Raw genomic sequence first — 22,416 nt, forward strand, 5'->3', positions numbered from 1 at the left:
GAAGGCGACCTGTCAGGATTAACATAACTTCACCGAACTACTGTCCTTATTACTTAAGAATGAAGACTGGAAACAATAAAAATTTACTCATCGAGGAAATTGACGCCGTCTTTTTAAAAAATAGATTTCAGAGGTTTTTTCACGGTGAATGAATGAAAAATGATACGTAAGATAACTTGAATAAATTTTTTTGTGAAAAATTACGAATCTGTGCTTATAATGAGTCATAAATTGGTGCGGCAAATCAATCCTGATGATCATTCGTGTACAATCTCCGAACGGAATAAAAAGGATAGAACTGCCAGAAACTGATAGCTATGATAAATTTCTAAGCTTAGTGTGTGAAAAGTTCGGCATTGGCCGAAATGATAGTTGGTGCCTTTCGCGATCTCATAGCCAGTCTGAACGTCTAAATGCCAGCCTGAATACACGTTTAGCAAAATTAGGTTTAAAGTACTCGTTGTTATCATTGACGCCTATCTACGTTTTAGACACGGGGATCTTCTCTTCCTCTTGGATCACCACAGAAGTGGTGGCGAAGAAAGTGCTAATAAAGACCAAGTAAATTGTGCCAGTGATTTCAGATTATTTGTACGAACTCAGTAGTTTACATTTATTGTCATAATACTCCATCACAGGATATTATTTATTGCTCAATAGGGAGACTCATGTCAGTTGAATTTTCTGCGACGGGTATGTGTATGTATGGTAGTTTATTAACCACTTAAGTCCACCCGTATGTACACCAGTTCACCTGTTATTTCCCGATATTTCTTTACAATCTATGTATACACAGGCAAAACGGTCTTATTACACGTTACTTATTAGAAACTTCATTGCTCCTACGTAATACACGGTAGAACTATTTGCTACAGTCCACGTATAGATAAATTGTCACCCCAACTTATGGTTTAACCACATTGGTGCTAAGTGCTACCTATTGCACACCTACTCTAGTGAACAGAATTTAAATTTTATTAGCACTTATACAACGGCTTGCATGCAAAACCGTTAGACTTTCCATCAGTCGAATATGTTTAAGGATGTAGTGTATTTTTAAAGTGTGGTCTCTGTACTTACAATGTGAATAAACCTGCTTGCTAGTCATTTTTTACAAATTTCGCGTGAATTCTGTTCCACAGCTGAATAAAAAAGTGATATGGCTCTATGCAACGAAGAAGATAAATACGAGAGTTAAAGACTTATTCAACAAATAAAGGTCAAAACTATGTCTAAATACATTAGTTTTTATACATTCTTATTTATTTATTTATTTCAACACATAAATATTGGTACAAGAGGGCACCAAATATATATGCGCCACGCCGTATTTGTGTGTGTGTGGGCTGTGATACTGCCCGGGTGCCCAGACCGAATCAGGTGGTTTTCTTAGGGGGGCTACACCCCGAGCCTTTGACCTAAAGGTCTGACCCACAAGGCAGTGGAGCATCGTGAGGGGATGCATTCCCATGGCAGCCGGTAACCAACGATTGGTTCATACGCCATTTGTTCCCGTAGGATACTGGAGCCCATGTGCACCATTGGTTTGAGATCCGGTTAAAGCGCCGGACATTCGCTTTTCGTCCTCTCATTTTCGTGAACAACACCGGTGCCACGAGAAGGCAGTGAGTAGGACTTCCCTGGCAGAGGCTGTATACGCGTGGCCGTGTGAGAGTATTTTGGGAGGGTGTGCGAGCCCACCCCACTCTCGGCCATACCAGGGCATTTGGGGGTAGTGATCAATAATCCGTTTTAGATAAATGAGACTAAGCAGCACTTGATATTGACTAATCAGTAACTTAATGTGCGAACACAATTCACATTATCACAGAACTGAGATTCTATAGCCAACAAACGTAACTGATTTATCAAGTTATATAAATACTCCTCAGCACAATGGTATGTATCTTAGACATCTGGTTCCCAAATAAGTTGTCCATGACCTAGTACTAAAGTCTATTCATTGCAGAGTAATGACTATGGCTTAAAATGGCATGAATCCTGTTATATATATGAATGTATATACGCTTGATCGCTAATGTATTCTAGTATAAAGAAATTTAATTATTATTTAGTAAAACGGGTTTCAAGTTTATTTTGATCATAAGTTTTCTTTTGCCGAAATTCAAAATATTAACTTGAGTTTTACCCTTAATTCACGATTATAGCAAAATGATTCCAGCTCTCATATTAATCCTAATAATTGGTCTGCCTGTGGACCGCTAGTAGAAGATAAAGTTGACCAAGAAATGGCTAAAATGGATGGTCGTATTCACCGTAAAAGAAATGAACAATTGTAAGAGTTATTTTTTCTACTCAATATCGTATTATCCGCTTTTCGACGTGGAATAGCAATCCTATTTACTCAATAGAAAAACATGTTTTGTGTAAAATAATGGACTAGAACCATAATTAACTCATTCACCAGGTATTTCGGTACGAACCACACTCAAAGTCCAAGGGATTATGATACTACCCAGTTGGTCAAACCGAAGTAAGTGGGACGTGGTTCAAAACGTTCTGTATGGAACTGGATGGCAATGTTAGAAAGTGGCTAAAGGAAAAAAGTCACTATTATGAAAGGATTAGGAAGTATGAAAAAAACGTAGTCGAGATAGGTTTCGTCCATTTAGATTACCTATCATATGATTTATTGGTAAAGAAGGACTGAACTATGTTGGCAAAACGCTGTTTAGAAGTTGCAGGTGCTAGTATAGGTTGTGTTCGTAGTAAGCATTTGACTCATAAAACATTGTAAACGTCTTTCTACAGGATGTTCAACTTTTTTCCATTTACCAATTTACTGTTTAGACGTTTTTTTACTTTTAGATGTCACCATCCCTTATCTGGGCAATGTATCCACTGTGTTCCCCTTGAGGTAATTTAATTCTAATTCTCAATTATCAGTTGAGATTTTTATTCGTTTCCTCATCCTAGAGCTGAATTGAATGGTTTCTATGTGAACTAGTTGTTAATACATTTATTACTCATGATACATCTCTTCAACTAAGACGGACTTGTTAGTAGTAGATGTTTAAGTGACATATTGGTTATAAATTTCAGTTTAATTTTTTTCTGTGGAAGATATCTGAATTTATGCAAAACGACTTACTATCCGTTTCGCCACTTGGTTTCTGTAAAATTCAAATTTCTTTTCTTCTACTTTAAGATTTCCCACTGTAGTCATGAGTCATTTTCATCACAACTTAATGCACTTTGTCATGATTGTTTCATTACTCTTTCAGTGTGTCCATTTCGACACTATATATAATATATACATATGTATCCCATTGCTGCTTGTCTAAATCGAACACCTTTGGTTTTGTTCGATAAATCTTCCTTTTATGATTTGTTTTTGAGTTTAGCTAGGTTTAAAAAGCGAAAAATAGGAGTTGTAGTTCACAGTGCATCGAAATGGACGCTAGGATTTCTCGCCGTTATAGAAGAGCTTTATCAGTTGAAAATGCTTTTTTTTAGTTATACTCCATAAGATTGTCATAACCAGCTGTTGAAGACATTGAGTGCCGTGTCTCGAAATCGGTCACAATGGCTCATATTTGTTCATTCGTTGTCCTGCTTTAGATATTGAATTTTAGATTTTTAATACCTATTTTGCGAATTCATTCTTCTTGATCTATATCCTCAATCCCTAATTCTTTTCTTTTTCTATCTGAAAAATTGTTATTCATCTTGATGCTGTCATCTAGTTGTACTAACGTGATGTAACCTAAGGTGATACACCTTGTTTTCAGGTTCTATAGCGTTTGTAACTGACCGACTTATGTTAAGTAATAGTAGAAACGCTAGGATAACAAACACCATTCATACACCTTTAAAATATTGTATTTGAAAGTATACATTTACTTGGGTTTTCAATGTTCAATAAATATGTATGCACGATTGGTGATGATGGTGCTACAACCACTAGTGTGTATTATGATTAAGATTTCTAACATATTTGTACAGATACATGCTGATTGACAGCACCACGTTAATTGATCAATACGTAAGTAGATTAAAAATGAATATTATTGTATTGGTAGAAATTGAATTTTATGGTAAAAGTTATCAGTGATACTACTATTGACAGCTTAATTTAAGTGACTTTGGTGATACAAATACTATTCTGTTTTGACATCTTCGGTCTTTAAGTCTCATTATTAATTTTCCGTTACAAGTGGCTATCAGACTATCTTCACAATATTCCATGTTAAACAAAGTTGTGTGCAGATTTAATCACTTCTAGTTGAACACTTCAGTCTCGGTTTCCCTTAAAAGAAGATTCACGTACGTATAAAAGCTACGGAGAGTTAGTAATTGGGTTTTCTTCCCCATAAGATCACACTTGCTCTCTATCTGTGTGGCTGAGATAAACATATAAATTTTGCTGATAAACTTGTCTGTGCCAAATAGAATACATTTTTCTATCACTGATGTAAAATAATTGTATGACCACCTATCATTTTTATGCTTCCAGTAATGCAGTACATTGGGGTCAGCCACTGTCAACCATAATGTAGAAGTGCAGTAAGCGGTAATTGTTTAGTAGCCTTATAAGAACAATATTCTTTGCGTTAATAACCTTTTACAATTATCGTAGAATAATTTATATAACAAGTCTCAGCTGGTAGATCTGATTATCTGATGTCATATTGGTATTTAAAATTCAAGTCATATAAAAATGTCTCCATATTGATCTGTATGACCCAATACAAGACAGAGATAGTCATCAGTGTACAATCTAGTCGATAAGCGTACGATTGTTACCATCATCTTATGCTACATTCGTTCATGGTTTATAATTGATCTAATGCATACGGCTGATCGCTACTGATCATTGTGTAATCATTAGTAATGATATCCATGTAGCCACATGACATTGTGATTTTTCTCCTTATAACTTGCAGCCTTTTGATTCAGCCTATTTGGAACATTTAGATCCTCCAGTGAAATTTATGTCATTTCATGCATATCTACGTAAATTAACTGGTGGACAGAGCAAGTAAGTTTATTTTTCTGCATATTCGCTTGTAACGTTTATTGTTTTTGTATGAGTGTATGTGCGTTTGTGATTATCACGTGGTCTCTTTGTCACATGCCTTTAGCTTGGTTTTTCTGTCTGACTGTGAGTATTGAATCATCCTTGATGAAATTGAGTTTTCTATTTTTATCACTACTTCACATACATTTCTTATCGTTCGTCTACATTATTGAACCTTTGAAATGTACGTTCTTCGAATGCTTTCGTTTTCAACCACGTTGTCATTGACAAGACTAATCAACGAGGTATATATGAAGTAAATAGGATTTGTGTATCTAATTGATAGTAATATCATTCGATCTTACAGGAGCAAGACAACGGAGCTTTAAAACAGATAATATCAGGTAACTTGTTGCAAATCCATAACATACTATAATAAAAAAAATAAGTATTTCAATGAGAAAGGAAGATTAGGACAGTATTATAATATACAAGAAATGGTGTTGATACTATCATTTAGATTCATTCTGTTATAACTCTGAAGGAAATAATACTTGTAATAAGGAAGAACACTGATTCGCACGACGTATATTTAAAATAGCCAGGACTGATGACAGAAAGATATTTTATTCAACTAAATACACCATTAAATATCGATTTTACTCACAAATGTCACATACAACCGAATTCGAGGCAATACAAAAGTATTACACGAAATCGCTACAAAAAACTCTTACTGCTTATCATACTACATGATGTTCACACCAGATAATTACAAAGAGTATCACAGTTAATACATGTCACGTTAACGTAGAATGAGCCTTACGTTGAACAGGAATCTTACTGGTCTGGAATGTGATCTCACGTTTTTGTCTCATCTTAAAGCATTCAGAAATATCTTTCGGAATTTGTTATTTTATGTATTTTTTGTCACCATTTCCTTTTTGACCTAATCAGTCTTAGTAGTTGATTAGTTACAGTCACAGCCAATCATCGTTTAAGTCGGATGCTCGACTCTATCAATCAGTCACAAGCAACATAGAGCCCTGACACATATGTGCATCTGTTGAATTTTCTACATCGGATGGGCACACCCAGATGAAAGTATCAGGAAAAATGTAAGAGTAATATAAGTAGTAACAGTATCAGGGATAGTAAAAAAAATAGAACATAGACGATATGACTCAACAAAAAATAATAAATTCGTGGCATAAAAAGCATAAGATCATTTTAGGACCCAAGACTTAAGGAACGATGGGATTGAATACATATATGGCGTTGTGATTGATATTGAGTCATGTTACGTGACATCTCCAACTACTGGTTACAATAATCGCAGAGATCATAACCATGTAGTCTGCATCTGCCAACACGACTTAGTCCGACAGTCACTATCTTCATAGGCTGATGTCACATTTTGGTCTAATGTTTCGCTTTCTTCCAAACGACTACACTAGCAAAATGCGCGTCCAAAGTAGCCGACATTTGGTGATACGTAATACATATTCTAGCCATTTCAGTTGTTGAAGATTCACAAGTTGGCCATTTGATTTATTATCTTTTTTATTACTTAGCATTTAACCTCTGCACTGCCTACCCGATGGTCCCAAATTACGCGAAATATTAGTGACCTATGAATATGCTCTATTTTTAGGATCTATATTTCATAACGATAAAACAGAACTGCTGAGCAGTATACTCGTTTTTCTAGTTGGTAGAACATCTTACCTACACGAAAAGTAACGTAAGTTACCGAGAGCCAGCTGAACTTTCTGAATTTGCACTGAAATTTTGTCGGACACCAATTCACGAGAACTGATTAAACTTTCAAGATAGGTGTCACATAGGGTACCTTAGTCACCAACAGGAGTGATTAATATGTCAATCTATTACCCCGATCTAAACGTGTATTACTGTATTTTGTGTTATTTGGGTTAATGCAATCACTGACAGTCAGTGTTAATCAAGTGAGTGGGATAATATTACTTTTTCTTATACTACCGTTGTATAAAGTAGTCACAATTCTTCAATATTCCACTGTTTAATTCATGATTTTAAAAAAGGTTGACAGATTTCACATCTTCCTACATATAAATAAATTTTTTAGTTTAGTTACTAAAAGAAATTAAATATTATATCCTCTCTGTAGAGCTCTATCACAACATATTTTCATACAATAGTATTGTATATCAATTATATTTTCTAGTTTTATATATTTCGTCATAGTAAACATATTTAGGGATAACTGTCAATGTGTATGTGAATAAAATGTTGAAGGTATACCTTTAAAGGAATTGATTATCAGGATAAATTAAATAATTCTTGTGGACAATAGACGTTTGAATTTTCTATATTAAAACATTGATATAATATTACAGTAAGATTAGTTACATCACACACATGATCTCAACTATTAAAATTACTAAAATCTCCACAAAACTCCTTCAGATGCTAACCACATCTACTTAAATGTGAAATCTTATACCCTTAAATATCTATGAAACATAGTTATTATGAAAATTTAAGTTTGTTTCATCTGTGTACACACAGATTATTATTACATAAATTCTTCTTTAATAAATTAATGATTACAGTATCATGATGTATAACTATTTCACTTATATATTTGGACATATAAACATTTGTACAAGAGTGCACCAGATAGACATACGTCATACAATAACTATGAGGTTAGTAGTAGTAATCATTGATTTGTGTGTTTTCCGACCCCCTTAGGTGAACCCTCTGTGTCTACCGATCCAGTTAAAGCGCCGGACATTAGATTTTCATCCTCTCAGTTTCGTAAACAGCAAACCCGCCTCGAGAAGGCAGTGAGTAGGACTTCCGTGGAAGTGGCTGTATACGCATGGTCATGTGACGAAGAGCTATATATTTTATCGCATCGTTTTCAATTCAACTAGTTGTCTACTAATTAATAAGTAGTAAATTTTTTTAGATTTAATAAAGCGTTTTTCAAGTAACACATCATTTATTTTCAATAATCTTTTTATTCGTAGAGGAAAATTTTCATCTTTGGAAAATTTAAGTTGTCATATTCGTCCCGGTTGTCGTGATCATCCTCCATGGCCTAATGGAATTTGTACTAAATGTCAACCGAATCCAGTAACTTTAGAAATTCAGCCATATCGTCATGTAGATTTTGTACAATTTGAAAATCCACAATTAATGAATACATTTTTGGATTATTGGCGACAAACAAGTTGTCAACGTATTGGTATTATGCTTGGCCGATATGCTCATTTCAATGCACCAGGTTCACCTCCATTAGCAATAAAAGCAGTTGTAGCTGTGATTTATGAACCAGCTCAAGTAAAAAGGATAAAGTTGTTATTTTCTGTCTAAAATTTATTATCTAAATAATATTCTGTTTTGATTTTTACCTTAGGCTCTTAGAATTACTACACTCTATCTAAATAATTTTCAAGTTACAAATTCAATCAATTTGTAATATTGTATGATTGTTAATCTTGTATACATTCTTACTTTGTTGATCCTTCATTAAGTTACTGATCAAAATAAGAAAATTTTAGGTAGAGTTGATCAAATACAGATTTATTCATCTAGCTATTCATTATATCTGATGTATATTAAACAGTAGGTTAGTGATTTGTGCGCTATATTTATGATTTTCGTATCTGATGTGATGACTAAAGTTCTAATTGATTGGTGATTGACCTACAAGATTGATTCCTTGCAATCACCCATCAATATTTATTATGTGTGTTATTAAAACTTATTCATCAATCTACTGGTCTTGTCATTGATTTCAAATCACTCAGGGATTTATGTCAATAAGATAATCTTTTGAACAGCTATCCCTTAGTTACACTTTATCATTGCATATTGTCTATCCATAAGCGTATTGTTTTTCATGTGATAATCAAAAATTCGTTCATACAATTATTTAACTTTTATTTCATAATATGTTCTTAGGTTTAAACAGCTCTCTGCTACGTAAATACCCTTGTTATAATCCTGAAGATAGCTGAACACCTTGGATACAAACGTATAATTATTTATTGAGTGATATCGCCTTGGTTATCACTACATATCATATATGAAATTTTATCCATGTTTCTATTAAGCCGGTGTTCAAATATTTGACCATACTAAATCTAACTACCTATATTACATGGTGTAATTGATATGAAAGAAAACTGCAGAGGACTGGTTTCTGTTGATCCTTCACGACTCCATGGTTATGGTTCTAGAGACAGTGCAACTCAGTGGTTTGAGACGTCAGATATGGCTAATAATAGAAGCCGGTGGCGGTCCTGCTGTAATTTTCTTTTACTTTCTTCATATAAATGAAATTAACTTCTACAACTGAAAGAATCCATTCTGGTTGTATTGTTCGTAACCGAACTGCTTCTCCTATTATTATTATTATTTCACCATCGTACACTAATTTTTATTCATTTTTGCTCCTTTTGTATTATACTCATATCCCTTTTTATATCTCCACGATCTCGTTTCTACTAGGTGGCGCATATATATATCTTTGTACCGACGTTTATGTTTAAATAAATGAACAAGTTTATTGAGAATAGATCTACCGATTATTTAAAATACATTTATCCTAATTTGTTATTGTCGCTTTTTAGGAATCCACACCGAAATCAGTAAAATTAATCGGTCCACTCGACAATGTTTTACCAAAACATGTCATGGAAGTTGCTAAACGAATTGGTCTACAGCCAGTTGGTTGGATATTTACTGATTTAGTCGCTCAAAACTCAAATGGTAATGGTGTTGTCAAACATTTTCGTGGCACTGTGGTAAGTAGTTTGTGTTTTTATTTTTTGATTAATAAACAGTTTCTTTTTGTATGAATATTTTAATAATATATTTGATTATATGTGGTTAACATTGGAATTATCCAATTTGGAACTAATCATCCAGTTATATCAACATTGTTCTATCAATGTCCCACACTAAAATGCTTAAATGAACTTGGTAAGTTTTATTTCAAACGCCTAAACATCTGTTATTCGCTCAAACTAAAACAGATCCAATTAACGCCATTAACTTATTCAATTAGTACATAGATATAATTATTTGTTTTTGGTTGTTAAGAATTTATTCCAAAAAAGCATTAGTGAATAAGTAAATTAGATGATTGGGGAAATATTTAGCATTAGTTTGATGAAATGTAGTTGTTGACTTCTTTTTTTTTCGAAATATTTCCAACTATCCAAAGAATATATGTAGTCGAGTTTATTTCTATGATTTTTTGCATTATCCCATTACTGATATTTTGACTGAATTTTGATCGGTAGCTGAGTGGTTCATCCTGTTAGTGTTTAACGCGAATAGTTTTGGGTTCGAATTTCCGACGCTTCAACCGGGTCGGTGGGCACGGAGGACCCACCTAGGGGGGTTGGAAAACCCTGATTCCAAACCAATGGTGCACATGGGCTCCAGTATCCTGCGGGAACAAATGGCGTATGAACCAATTATTGACCACCGGATACCATGGGATTGCATCCTGATGTTGCTCCACTGCCTTGTGGATCAGACCTCTAGGTCGAAGGCTCTGTGCGTGACTCTGCACCCGAGCAGTATCACAGCCCACATCCAAGTCGAGTGACTTGTGTGGCGCATATGTGTTCGGTGCCCGTTTGTACCAATATTTATGTTTAAATAAATAAATAATAAATAAGGTTGTAAGTACTTGACGAGGACCAAACAAAGTAAAATGAATTCGTGCTATTCTACTAAGGTCTTTTATTGTTCTCCCTTCAAGATAATCTAGGGAGCTATGTGTATAAAAAACTATTTCATTTGAAATATAGTTGAAGAATAGTCGTTTAAATTATGGAAACTAGTGATTTATATGTGCCCAAACCGAAGCATGTAGTTTCCTTAGGGGTCTTTCACCTAGTGGCTTAATCCACAAGACTGTGGATTAACGTTGGGAGATGAACCACCATGGTATCCGGTGACTAACACTAGGTTCGCATGTCATTTGTTTCCTTAGGATCCTGGATCCTATGTGCACATTTGGTTTGGAACCAGGGTTTTCCAACTCCCCTAGGTTGACCCTCCGAGTCCACCAACCCGCTTAAAGCGACGAATATTCAATTTCCATCCTCTCAATTTCGTAAACAATAGACCAGCTGCGAGAAGCCAGTAAGTAGGACTTCCGTGGAAGTGGCTGTATACGCGTGGCCATGTGAGAGCATTTCGAGAGGAACAGTGGACTCTCCTCACTCTCAGCCTTACCAGGGCATAGTAATAAAGGAAGTGTTTTTTCTTGTTTCTCGATATATCTGTGTTTAACTGCATAACCTTCTATACGTATTTATTAAGTTAGGTTTATGGTAGTATTTCAACTGTAATATCATAATTTCAAACGTCTCTTTGAGAACTATTATGACTAACCAACCATAGTAGTTCATCGGTTTTGATCAAATTTATGTTGATGGTAACAGTAAGAACGAAGTGGTGTATGTTGAACCGACTAACAACAAGAACTGACCATGAGATAGGGACAGTGTTTTATAAAATTCGTGTACGTAAATTTATACTCTTGATAAATAAGTTACCATTATTAATCAATAACTTATGTTTATCATAAAATCTTTTTAATTCTTTTTACACTGATTACTTTAAAACGATTTTCATCTCCTTTTGCATAATAGAATCAGTATATTGTATTTTTTAAGTCGCTTTTTTGCTCTACTCTAATGTAATTAATCATCAAGTGTAATTTTGTCACAAAAATGCAGTTTTCATCACAGGAGAATCTTAGTTACGCGAACCATGAAAATCAAGAAGCTCTAAATAGCCGTTTCATTTAACTATGAAAATTCTTAACAGCGTACATCCATCACTCTACTAAAGGTAAAAATCAGATCCTTCGGTCTGTGGTGCGAACACTTAACTTTCAAACAGCTTTGTTGTTCATAATTGAAATACCTTTATTTAGTAGTGATTCCTATCTGAGGGAATACTTTTACTCACAAAATATCTAATAGATTACACTTTGACCATTCCAAAAAATGAACCGTAATCAGTGATTTTCTCTTACATTGTCCAACTGTATTATTTTGCTAGTTGTTTCTCTTATTCTCATACATGATGTAGAATTACTTCTTTTTTCTTCTCTTCTTCAACAGGATACTTTCTTTTTAAGTGCTGAAGAATGTGTCACTGCTGCTCATCTACAAAATCTTCATCCTAATATTTGTCGTCTAAGTCCTGATGGATGTTTTGGTTCCAAATTTACCACGGTTGTTGTCACTGGTGATGCATCGAATCATATACATTTTGAAGCTTATCAAGTTAGTAATCAAGCTATGGCGTTAGTGAAAGATAATATTCTTGTGCCAACATATGATGCACCTGAGTTAGGTTATGTAAAAGAAACTACAAAAGAACAATTCGTTCCGGAGGTGTTTTATGCGGTATGTGTGTTTCGTTTAATTTTGTTTTCGCCAAATGAAAAGGAAACAACTCTAACTTTGTCTACAGGGGCTTATGTAATTTTTCTTATCATTAGTTGCTATTTGAAGGGAAAAATACCAGGATTCAAGTCTTAGTGTGAACACTAACGCTTGAATTTAGTAAATATATTCAGCTGACTAGTCCCAATTTGAACGAAACGTTTGTCGTGGATTCCACTACTATCCCAACTTTATTCAACCAATTGTTATCATGGGATATTCTACAAATGATGGGTTAACACTTAAAGCTATGCAGTATAAAATTAGCAGTATATATATATATATATATATATATATATATATATATATATATATATATATATATATTCGTTAGGTAAGCTTTTGCGTGCGAACTATCTTATTGCATGAATTTAAACTTATTATCAGAAATTGCTTTAAATTTGGTATTCAGATCGAGTAGTTTGTTCCGTATAATTTACAAATACTAAAAGAGAAACGAGCGTTATTCAACTTTTTGTTAATCATAGTACAAGTGTTAAAGTTATTACCACTGAGCCTAATCAGTGAAACCTATTTCAGTTCTATAAATCCGTTTATCCAAACATTTTTCACTTTTCTCAACGTTTTAATCACCCTACTACTTTTCTCATGTTAGTTCCTATTCTTTCCTTGATTATTTTATATACGTTTCATTGCGTGTTCTGAAATTTCCTTCGTTACCTTTATTAAATGGCTTTAGTATATATATCAGAGAAAAAAGTCCACTTTTTAAAATCTGATTTCATATGTCTTGATCGCCTAAGAGTATTACAATAGTCAGGTTTAATCCAATAATATCTGTCGGAAAATCTTACTACTTATTAACACTCAGTAGTTAAAATTAAATATGACAAATTTCGGTGAAAAAAACTGTACATCAGAATGGATTTTTTGAAATACGGGTAAATTACCCTCCAAAAGTTTCTAGTTCAGCATACACTTAACTTCATTACATCCAGTAGTTAATTTGGTTATCGATAAAGTTGTATTATTTAAATGGATTTCATGTATGTACATTCATTCACAAATACATTTGCCATTAATTATATATCTATCATTTCATGAAATAAATGTTGACTTAATATGATTTCACTTATCAGTTACTAAGAAATAAAATGATTTACCTGTAAGGGGATTTTTTTCAATTGTTTATAAAACCTTACATGTTAACAAAATTTGTTGTCTTTTAAAGCAATTTGTTATCTATGTCATCTTAACAGTTATTAATGAAAGTGTTTTTACAATCAACTCGTAAATAGGTTTCAATTTTTAAAAAATCTATTTTAACCTTCAAACTATTTTATTGCCAAATAGGCAACATATTTTCTTATACTGAAGTTTATTTAATCTTCAAATTACTATTTCAAATTTATTGGAAACTTTATTCTTAATAAATTGTTATATTCCGATGAGAATAATGAATGGTAACTTTTAGGATCCATTTATGGACCAATACTATGCGTATATTTTTATCGTATAATTGTTAAGTAACTAAAATATTCATATTCATGTTCCTCTTATTATAAACTTTATTTTGACCTATGAACTGTTATTATACGATTTACCATTCTTGAGTTATACCTAGTCTATCAATTACTATCTCCCACATTCACATCCACATTTGGCGTCATCTTGTACAAATGTTGTTTCCTATTTTATAGTTTGATGTGGTCTATCTAGTTAGTATATAAACCAAGTATGTTTGAAATAGATGATTCATATTGTGTTGTGTTTTGTGGACTGCAAATTAGATGCTCAGCGAATTATCGATCGGAGCAATGACACTTAAAACACGCACGAACGGCCTAGAGTTCCGATTGACCCCGCCTCCTTGTCTAGCCCAGCCATTTGAGTCCAGAACGGAAGTCTCAGCCTCTGAGATATGAATCGTTATATTTCAAACATACTCTGTTTATATACCAATCAAACAGACCACATCGTACCATAAAATAGAAAACAACATTTGTACAATATTTGACAAGTGAAATAAAGATTTAGCAATAGGGAATGTCCATTTAAAGTCCAAGGACACCATTAGACTTAACAGGATAATTATTGGTGTATTTTTCCGAATATCCCAACAATTACAGAGGCTGAGAGTGGTGTTCTGCACTTAACAGGCAGGACTGGGCAGGAAGCCGAACCGATAAGTACTCTAAACTGCTTGCACGTGTTTTATGCATCATTGGTCCAGTCAATAAATCACTGTTCTCTAATTGGCGGTACCATTACATTATACATTGATAAAGGCACAAATCCACAATTTATAACATAAATAATCTCAAGTTATTTAATAGTTCTATTCAAAAGTTTATCAATAATTGTGAAAAGGAGAAAAAATTCCAGTCAAAATATTCTTTAATTAAACATATTACCTAAAATTACTGTTATCTATGTTCATAGAAGTATATGTTGATTGATTCACAAATTTATAATGATGTGAATCTTTTCATTAATACCCTAGAAATAAATAAATATCTTAACACTATCATTCTTATAGATGATATTCAAGGCATAAACTAAATGAATTCATGAGTCAATTGAAGCTAGACCACCATCACTTATCTCAAATATCATATATACTTTTTTTTTATAGAGAAACAACAGTAAAATTATCCACATAATTCTTTATCATTATTCAGAACGCCTCGTCTCCCTTACCTTCCCCACCTCTCTCTCTCACTCACTTACACGCACACACATACACAAAATGCCCTCTTTTTTGTTTTGCTTTACGAATCAAATTCTTAATTTATATCCTTTAAAATTTTTTATTGTTTACTAACAGCTCATAGTTCTTGCATATCAATGTTTAACTTCACCTCCATTGTTCACTAATATATGTTCCATCTTTTCTGGGTTTTTTTTTAAAAATTATGTTATATGTATATAAACTATTACTTTGTAAAGTTTATTAGTATGCATTTCCATATGTTTTTAACTGAAGACAATGGTGGATGTGTCATTCAATTTCATAGATTAGTTGAAGTTAGATATTAACACCATTGGATTCCGGCTCAGTGGTTTAGAGGTTAAGCGTTCGCATGCGAGACCGATAGGACGAAATGGCCGCCCAATGTTTTCAGGTTTTCTATGGTGATCTAGCTTCAATTAACTGATAAATTCAACTATTAAAATTATTAGTAGTTGCTAAATTTGTACTTGTAACTATAACTATAAGTATTGTCTTTTTTTTTGTTTTTTCTAATCCTACTACTACTAATAATGATAATTAATATATTACTCTTACTTTATTAATTTTCTGGTGTATTTTTCAAAATTTGTGTTCTTGTTTATTGTATTTTTAATACAGTTGTACTAATTTAACTTATCTAATTAAATATCACTTTTTCTGTACTCCTACTTACTTCTTATGTAATTTCATAGATATAATTGTTCAATTGATTTCACTATTGTAATCATTCTCATCGGAATGAACTGTAAATTATTGTAGTTAAGTGAATAATTATCATGTGATTTTCCGTTTGAAGTTTTGAAGGTGAACCGGGTGAACTGGGTTTGAATCCGATGTGTTTGTCTGTGGAATGATGGGTACGCACTTCAGAATAAAAACGATTATCCATTGTTTCCTGGTTTTCAATAGTGATCTAATATAGCTCGGTTCATAATTTCAATGAAATATCATATAGCTTAACTAAATTTCAATCATTGATCAACCAGGATGCATTGTACTTGTATGGTTGCATCATAGGATTGAGCTGTACTATTCAGATTGTAGCGTTAAAGCTTATACGGTGTCTGGTTCTCCTGTAAAGCGGGATTGAGCTGTATTGTTTCGGTTGTCACGTGAAAGTTTGGATAGTGTTTGGTTCTCCTGAAAACCAATGTAAAATTACCCTAACCCACAAGGGTAAATTATATAACTAATAAATTTCAATCATAATCTATAACAACTGAACATAGAATTTTCTAACCCTGTAATTTGCATAGTATATACATATATATATATATGTATCAAGCAGAGAACAATATGATTGTTCTATACTTTTTAACCTCATATTAATTATTTATTCATAGTTCAACTAGTCCTGGCTTTTATTTATCCACTGATTTGATTGTACATGAATTAATTACTATTTTGTTAAGATTTATGTTATGCAGATTTGGTTTAAATAATTCACACAATTTCAAGTATGTATCTACCATCCAAAAAAAAAAAAAAATATTTTTCTATGACCTTTAAATATGTCATGAATAAACTACCAAAAAATTGATTTTGTTTTTCATTTCTAAATTGCATTGATATGTAAGCAATGATGGATAGTGAATAACAATGGAATCCAGGGCGCGTGTTTCGTCCTATTTGGAACTGGTCAGTTGGATATGCCTGCATCTTAGAGAGTTGATGTTCACTATGGGACTCGAATCTAGTACCATTCGCTTCAAACGTCATCATTGCTTACAAAAAGCTTGTGAATTAAGGCAATATCCAGGCATACGCACAATATGCACATATGTTAATAACAGACTGATCAATTGCAGTCTTAAACTTCACTGGGAAGATACAAGCCAAACAATACTAAGTGAATTTGCATTGATATGTGCCGAAATAATGATGATATTAACAATTGTCATTATTACTATTCTTAATAGTAGTAGTGTAGTGAACACGAACACCAGTGGGGACAATCGAATGTATTTAACATCAAAATTACAGGACTTGTTAATAAGATCTAACAATCATAAAGTAAATGCTTAATTTGCAAACTGTCCACCAATCGTCTCATAACAACTCAGCCTTCATTGTTCTTGCATTTTCATACAAATTGCATCCTGTTTCCATTCCAATTTAGAGATCATTTATTTTCTAATCAATTATGACCCAAGTGTTAGACCTGATTATTAGCCATCTTGTAAGTCATCTCACTTGACCGAATGGATTTTCGGCACCAATTGTAAGGTTTGAAAAGTGCTATGCTAATACAGCAAAAGTCACTCATTATAAAGACATATGAAAACTGTCTCAACCAGCTATTTCTTGGGTTTTATAATCACGCTCCTTACTTAACGAGATCATTACCATTAATCCTTTGTTTATGTAGAACTTTCAAAATGTTATGCATATTGTTTTTCACCTTTTGTTTATATTTTGAACCAATGTTTAACCGCTTACATATATATTTTCCCCTCTCCTAAAATGTTTTAAATCCATAGACCAAGGATAAATATGGTAATCGTGTTACACGTGTAGCTCGTCCTTTACCAGTTGAGTTTCTGTTAACAAATATGCCAACAGCTTTTCCAATTGAACCATTTTATACAATGGCTAAATTTCCTGATGATTTTCCAGCTGATTTTCAATTTCCAATTGAGAATCGTGAGTGTCTAGGTCAAATTCAAGTAAGTCCTGTATACATATATATATATATATATATATATATATATATATATATATATATATATGCAATAATTGTCTTTACTCTTCTTGATGATGATAGTTTAACGTTTCAAATGAAATTGTGAATGCACTTTATTATTATTATTATTTTAAACATTTCTACTTGGTGTTGTCCAAGTTAACATTGATGTCTTCGTATATTAACCAATCCAATTTGAAGTACTGAAAACATTATAAAAAGAAGTATTCATCTAAACAACAAATATCCCCCATTTAAATAAATCTATATTACAAAGTTAGTATTAATGGAATTGTGTAAAATACCAAGTGTTATTACTAATACCCCAGTCTAATATTTTCATCAAAACTATTTACCGGTGAACAATTTTTATCTTACCTAAATTTGTCTCAACTTTTATTTTTGTTGGTTTTAACTTATTGTCTTTATAGGAGACTAGAAAACTAAGATTAATTCTTTTTGATTGAGATCATGAACCGATTGATTAGACTACCACAATTGAAAACCTGGAAGCACTGGACGGCCTTCCTATTGTGGGACTACTCAGCAGTGCGCATCTACGATCCTGCTCGCGGGATTCGAACCCAGGGCCTTCGGTCTCGCTCGCGAACGCTTTACCAACTGGACCACTGAGCCGGCATCCAGTGGTGATAGTGTCTAACAACACCCAATCCACGAAATTGCGCGACAAACTTCCGTTGTACTGAGGTAGATACCTGTCTCTACCCGACATGGATTAGCTCCACTGGTCACGGAGTCCCACAGTAGGACGAAACGGCCGTCCAGCGCTTCCAGGTTTTCAATTGTGATGGTCTAACATCAATCGGTTCATGATCTCAATCAAAAACTTAATAATCTCCACAACCCCTATACTAGTAACATTAATTCTGTTGTGTTTTTTTTCTAGAATGAATATAACTATAACTTTCATTGAAATCTAGAATATATTTCGTTTTATATAGGACTCATCAATCTACTAGATGTAATTACCTCATTGGGACAAAATAACTAATATGATGAGTACAATTCATAAAGGATACATATATTATCCCAACTAGATTGATCAAATTTTTAATTGTGTATATAGAAAATCCCTACTAATAGTTATATACATTATTGAACTTGGTATAAATGTCAATCAACTTAGATTTTCACAATTACAACAGAGTAAATACATACATTTCATCAATAGTGTTATAGGACATGCAATGTACTATAATAAGATATAGGTTGTATTTAAGATTCACTCATTATTTACGGTTTCTTTAGGGGGAATATTCATATATGTACAACGAACAAATATTCTTATTCTTATAGTTCGCTCATTATTTATTTATTATTTATTTTAACATATAGATATTAGTACAAGGAGGCACCAAATACATATGCGCCACACAAATCTCATTCGATATGTGTGAGGGCTATGATACTGCCCGGGTGCCCAAACCGAATCAGGTGGTTTTCTTAGGGGGCCAGACCCCGAGCCTTCGACCTGAAGGTCTGATCCACAAGGCAGTAGAGCATCGTAAAGAGATGCAGTCCCATGGAAGCCTGTGACCAACAACTGGTTCATACGCCATTTGTTGCTTCAGTATACTGGAGCCCATGTGCACCATTGGTTTGGAATCCGGTTAAAGCGCCGGACATTCGCTTTTCGTCCTCTCATTTTCGTAAACAATACCGGTGCCACGAGAATGCAGTGAGTAGGACTTCCCTGGCAGAGGCTATATACGCCTAGCCGTGTGAGAGTATTTCGAGAGGGAGAGCGGACTCTCCTCACTCTCGGCCGTACTAGGGCATTTGGTGACCTTTATTAGTATATATACTAAAAGACCAATCAAATTATGCTCTAGTTGTTAAGATAACTTAACTTCCAACCATAATGCCTTAGGTTTGAACTCACCCCGCTACTTTATATGATCTAGTCTACCATCATTTAAATATTGTTATGTAAAAGATGATTAATAATTATTCTGGTTAATTAACTAATTTTATTATTAGTATTATCATTAATAATTAACCATTTATGTAATTATGTTTGTCTTCATTGCCTTAATTCAATTAATTCATGTTGTATGGTTTAATATAAAAGGAAATGGCTTATTCTTAGAAATGTCTATCTTACTAGTAAAAATAGATAAAGTATTCTTTTCTCTTTTCCAAGAAAGAGAAAAACACTACTATATATGTATATAGATAAACACACCTTTGAAAAAAAAATGCCTTCCACTTTTATTATTGTTGTTATTCTAAGGAAATTGTGTTTTCATGCATTTTGTATTCATTTCTAAGTTACGTTGCTATGTCTTGCTTGAAATCTTATTGACTGATTAGTTTACGTGTTTTTGTTTTATTTGTTAAGAATATTGATCCGGTTTGTATTTTGTAATCATTTAGCAAATGATAAATAATCATAACGAACAAGTTGTACAATTTGTTTGTTTATTCACTTATATATACCAGAAGTTGATTATTTGTGAATTAATTATAAATCTAAAGGGTAACTCTTCGCTATGTGAGTAACAACAACGATGATGACAATTGGGTAACTGTCTTGTACTCTACATGGTTGAACTCCACTGGTTATGGTATCTCATTGGGATTAGCAAAATCACTATTCTATCGAAGTTAGTAATGTGAACGACTAGATATTGATTTGGCGTGGTAAAGGTTAAGCTCACTTCATCTAAACTGATTGTTCTGCGTTTGATACCCGTTGAGGTCACAGGTGCATACTTCTGCAGTCTCATACTGGGACAGACCAGTTCTATTGGTTTATGATTTTCAAAGTTTATCTAGTTAAGGTCATTTCGTGATGTAAACTAAACCCTTCCATCTAAACAAACTCTATGAACTAGTTATCTAAAGATCCTTTTCATCACGGATTGACTTCAACTAAAGAACTATTGAAAACTCTTAGGGAGCATTGGACTTCTTTGTAGCATCCTCCATTCGTCAAATGCACATGATGAGTACAATAACATTCCGACATAAATACGATGACATATTTCGGATTTCAATCATTCCTGAACATATTTCTAGACCATAACGAAACTACTTGTCCAATGCAGTGTTCCTTTGTTTTTCATTGCATCCGCAGTTGACTTCACAGTTCTTGATTAAAACTATCACTAAATGTAACCATTCCCATAAACTTACTATCTTAATATTAATAGTGATCGCAAATAAGTATTGTACAAGCACTAACAATATATTAATTACTAATTTCATTTACTACAGAATGCATATGGGTATACATTAGTATATGTATGCAATATTCGAAGACATGTCCTTCAACAACCCTTAAGTATGTTTATTATCACAGTAAGATATCTATGTACCATACGTTTCGACCTTGTACACCATTTTAATCAATACGTTTGACATCATAATTGTTATGACTGGTGATCGACTGTCATGACTGCGTCACCAATTGTTATATCTGGTCGTCGTTGATTGTTATGTCGGAATCATTTATACTCGTAAAAACGAGGAACCACCGCTATTCCGGCGACGTGAAAGTAAAAACACAAAGACTGGTACAAGTGAAAATTTATTAACCACGAAACACGACGACGACACTAGTCGAAAATACACTCATTTATATATTGATTCATATACCCACTTTTACTTAATAATTAGGATGAAATTGCATATATGAAAAATATTTAGGGTTATAACAAATCACATGCTACATCTTATACTAGGCTTAGTTCATATCAATTGAATCCAAGAATATTGTATGTTATAGAGGATAAAATATCGTACAGGAAAAACAAAACAAATATTACATTCAGTGATCATCACATTGAACTAAAACGGAATTAATGTTGAACAAAAATTATAATGAGTAAATCTGTCTAATTTTGACTTTTCATCCCATTATATCAATAATAATAATAATATATTCATGCATGATACTAGTTTTTTCAGTACCCATATAAACTATTTTTTTCTTCTTAAAGTTTATTATTTTTATCCAATAGAAGCTTCATAAATTGGAACAAGTCAAACTGGTGCTTGGATAACTTAACAATATTGTACATTGTATCACCGATAAAATTAAATCATATTTCAGTGAATCTAACTGGTCATTGGTGTGATAGTAGTGTAGGTTATGCAACGTCCCCGAATGCCCTGGTACGACCGAGGCTGGAGAGAGTCAGCTCTCCCTCTCGAAATGCTCTCACATGGCCATGCTTATGCAGTCACTGTCAGGGAAGCCCTACTCACTGCCTTCTCGCGGCCGGTCTATTGTTTATGAAATTGGATATCCGACTCTTTAAGCGGGTTGGTGGACTCGGAGGGTCAACCTAGGGGAGTTGGAAAACCTTGATTCCAAACCAAGGGTGTACATGGGCTTCAGGATCCTAAGGAAACAAATAGCGTATGAACCGATCGTCGGTCACCGGCTATTATGAGACTGCATCTCCTGACGTTGCTCCACTGCCTTGTGGATCAGACCTTTAGGTCGAAGGCTCGGAGTGTGGCTCTCTAAGAAGATCACCTGCTTCGGTTTGGGCACCCGAGTAGTATCATATCCCACACACAAATCAAGTAACTTGTGTGGCGTATGTGTATTCGGTCC

At 33.5% G+C, this 22,416-nt stretch overlaps 1 protein-coding gene across 2 annotated transcripts in view; it reads left to right on the forward strand.

Moving 5' to 3' along the window:
* Positions 1-218: 218 nt before the first annotated feature.
* NPLOC4_1 (Nuclear protein localization protein 4) overlaps positions 219-22,416 on the forward strand; it is a 30,008-nt gene continuing 7,810 nt past the window's right edge. The window contains exons 1-9 of one of the 2 annotated variants that reach the window (XM_051219527.1): positions 219-591; positions 639-693; positions 2,169-2,296; positions 2,830-2,878; positions 4,908-5,002; positions 7,999-8,311; positions 9,607-9,780; positions 12,124-12,411; positions 17,626-17,811. In XM_051219527.1, coding sequence (XP_051064808.1) covers positions 2,250-2,296; positions 2,830-2,878; positions 4,908-5,002; positions 7,999-8,311; positions 9,607-9,780; positions 12,124-12,411; positions 17,626-17,811 — 1,152 coding nt within the window. In that variant the 5' untranslated portion in view covers positions 219-591; positions 639-693; positions 2,169-2,249. The remainder of the gene's footprint in view (positions 592-638; positions 694-2,168; positions 2,297-2,829; positions 2,879-4,907; positions 5,003-7,998; positions 8,312-9,606; positions 9,781-12,123; positions 12,412-17,625; positions 17,812-22,416) is intronic. The other variant, XM_051219528.1, reaches the window with a different exon arrangement.

Source organism: Schistosoma haematobium, chromosome 5 (assembly GCF_000699445.3).
Source record: "Schistosoma haematobium chromosome 5, whole genome shotgun sequence".
NCBI lineage: Eukaryota > Metazoa > Platyhelminthes > Trematoda > Strigeidida > Schistosomatidae > Schistosoma > Schistosoma haematobium.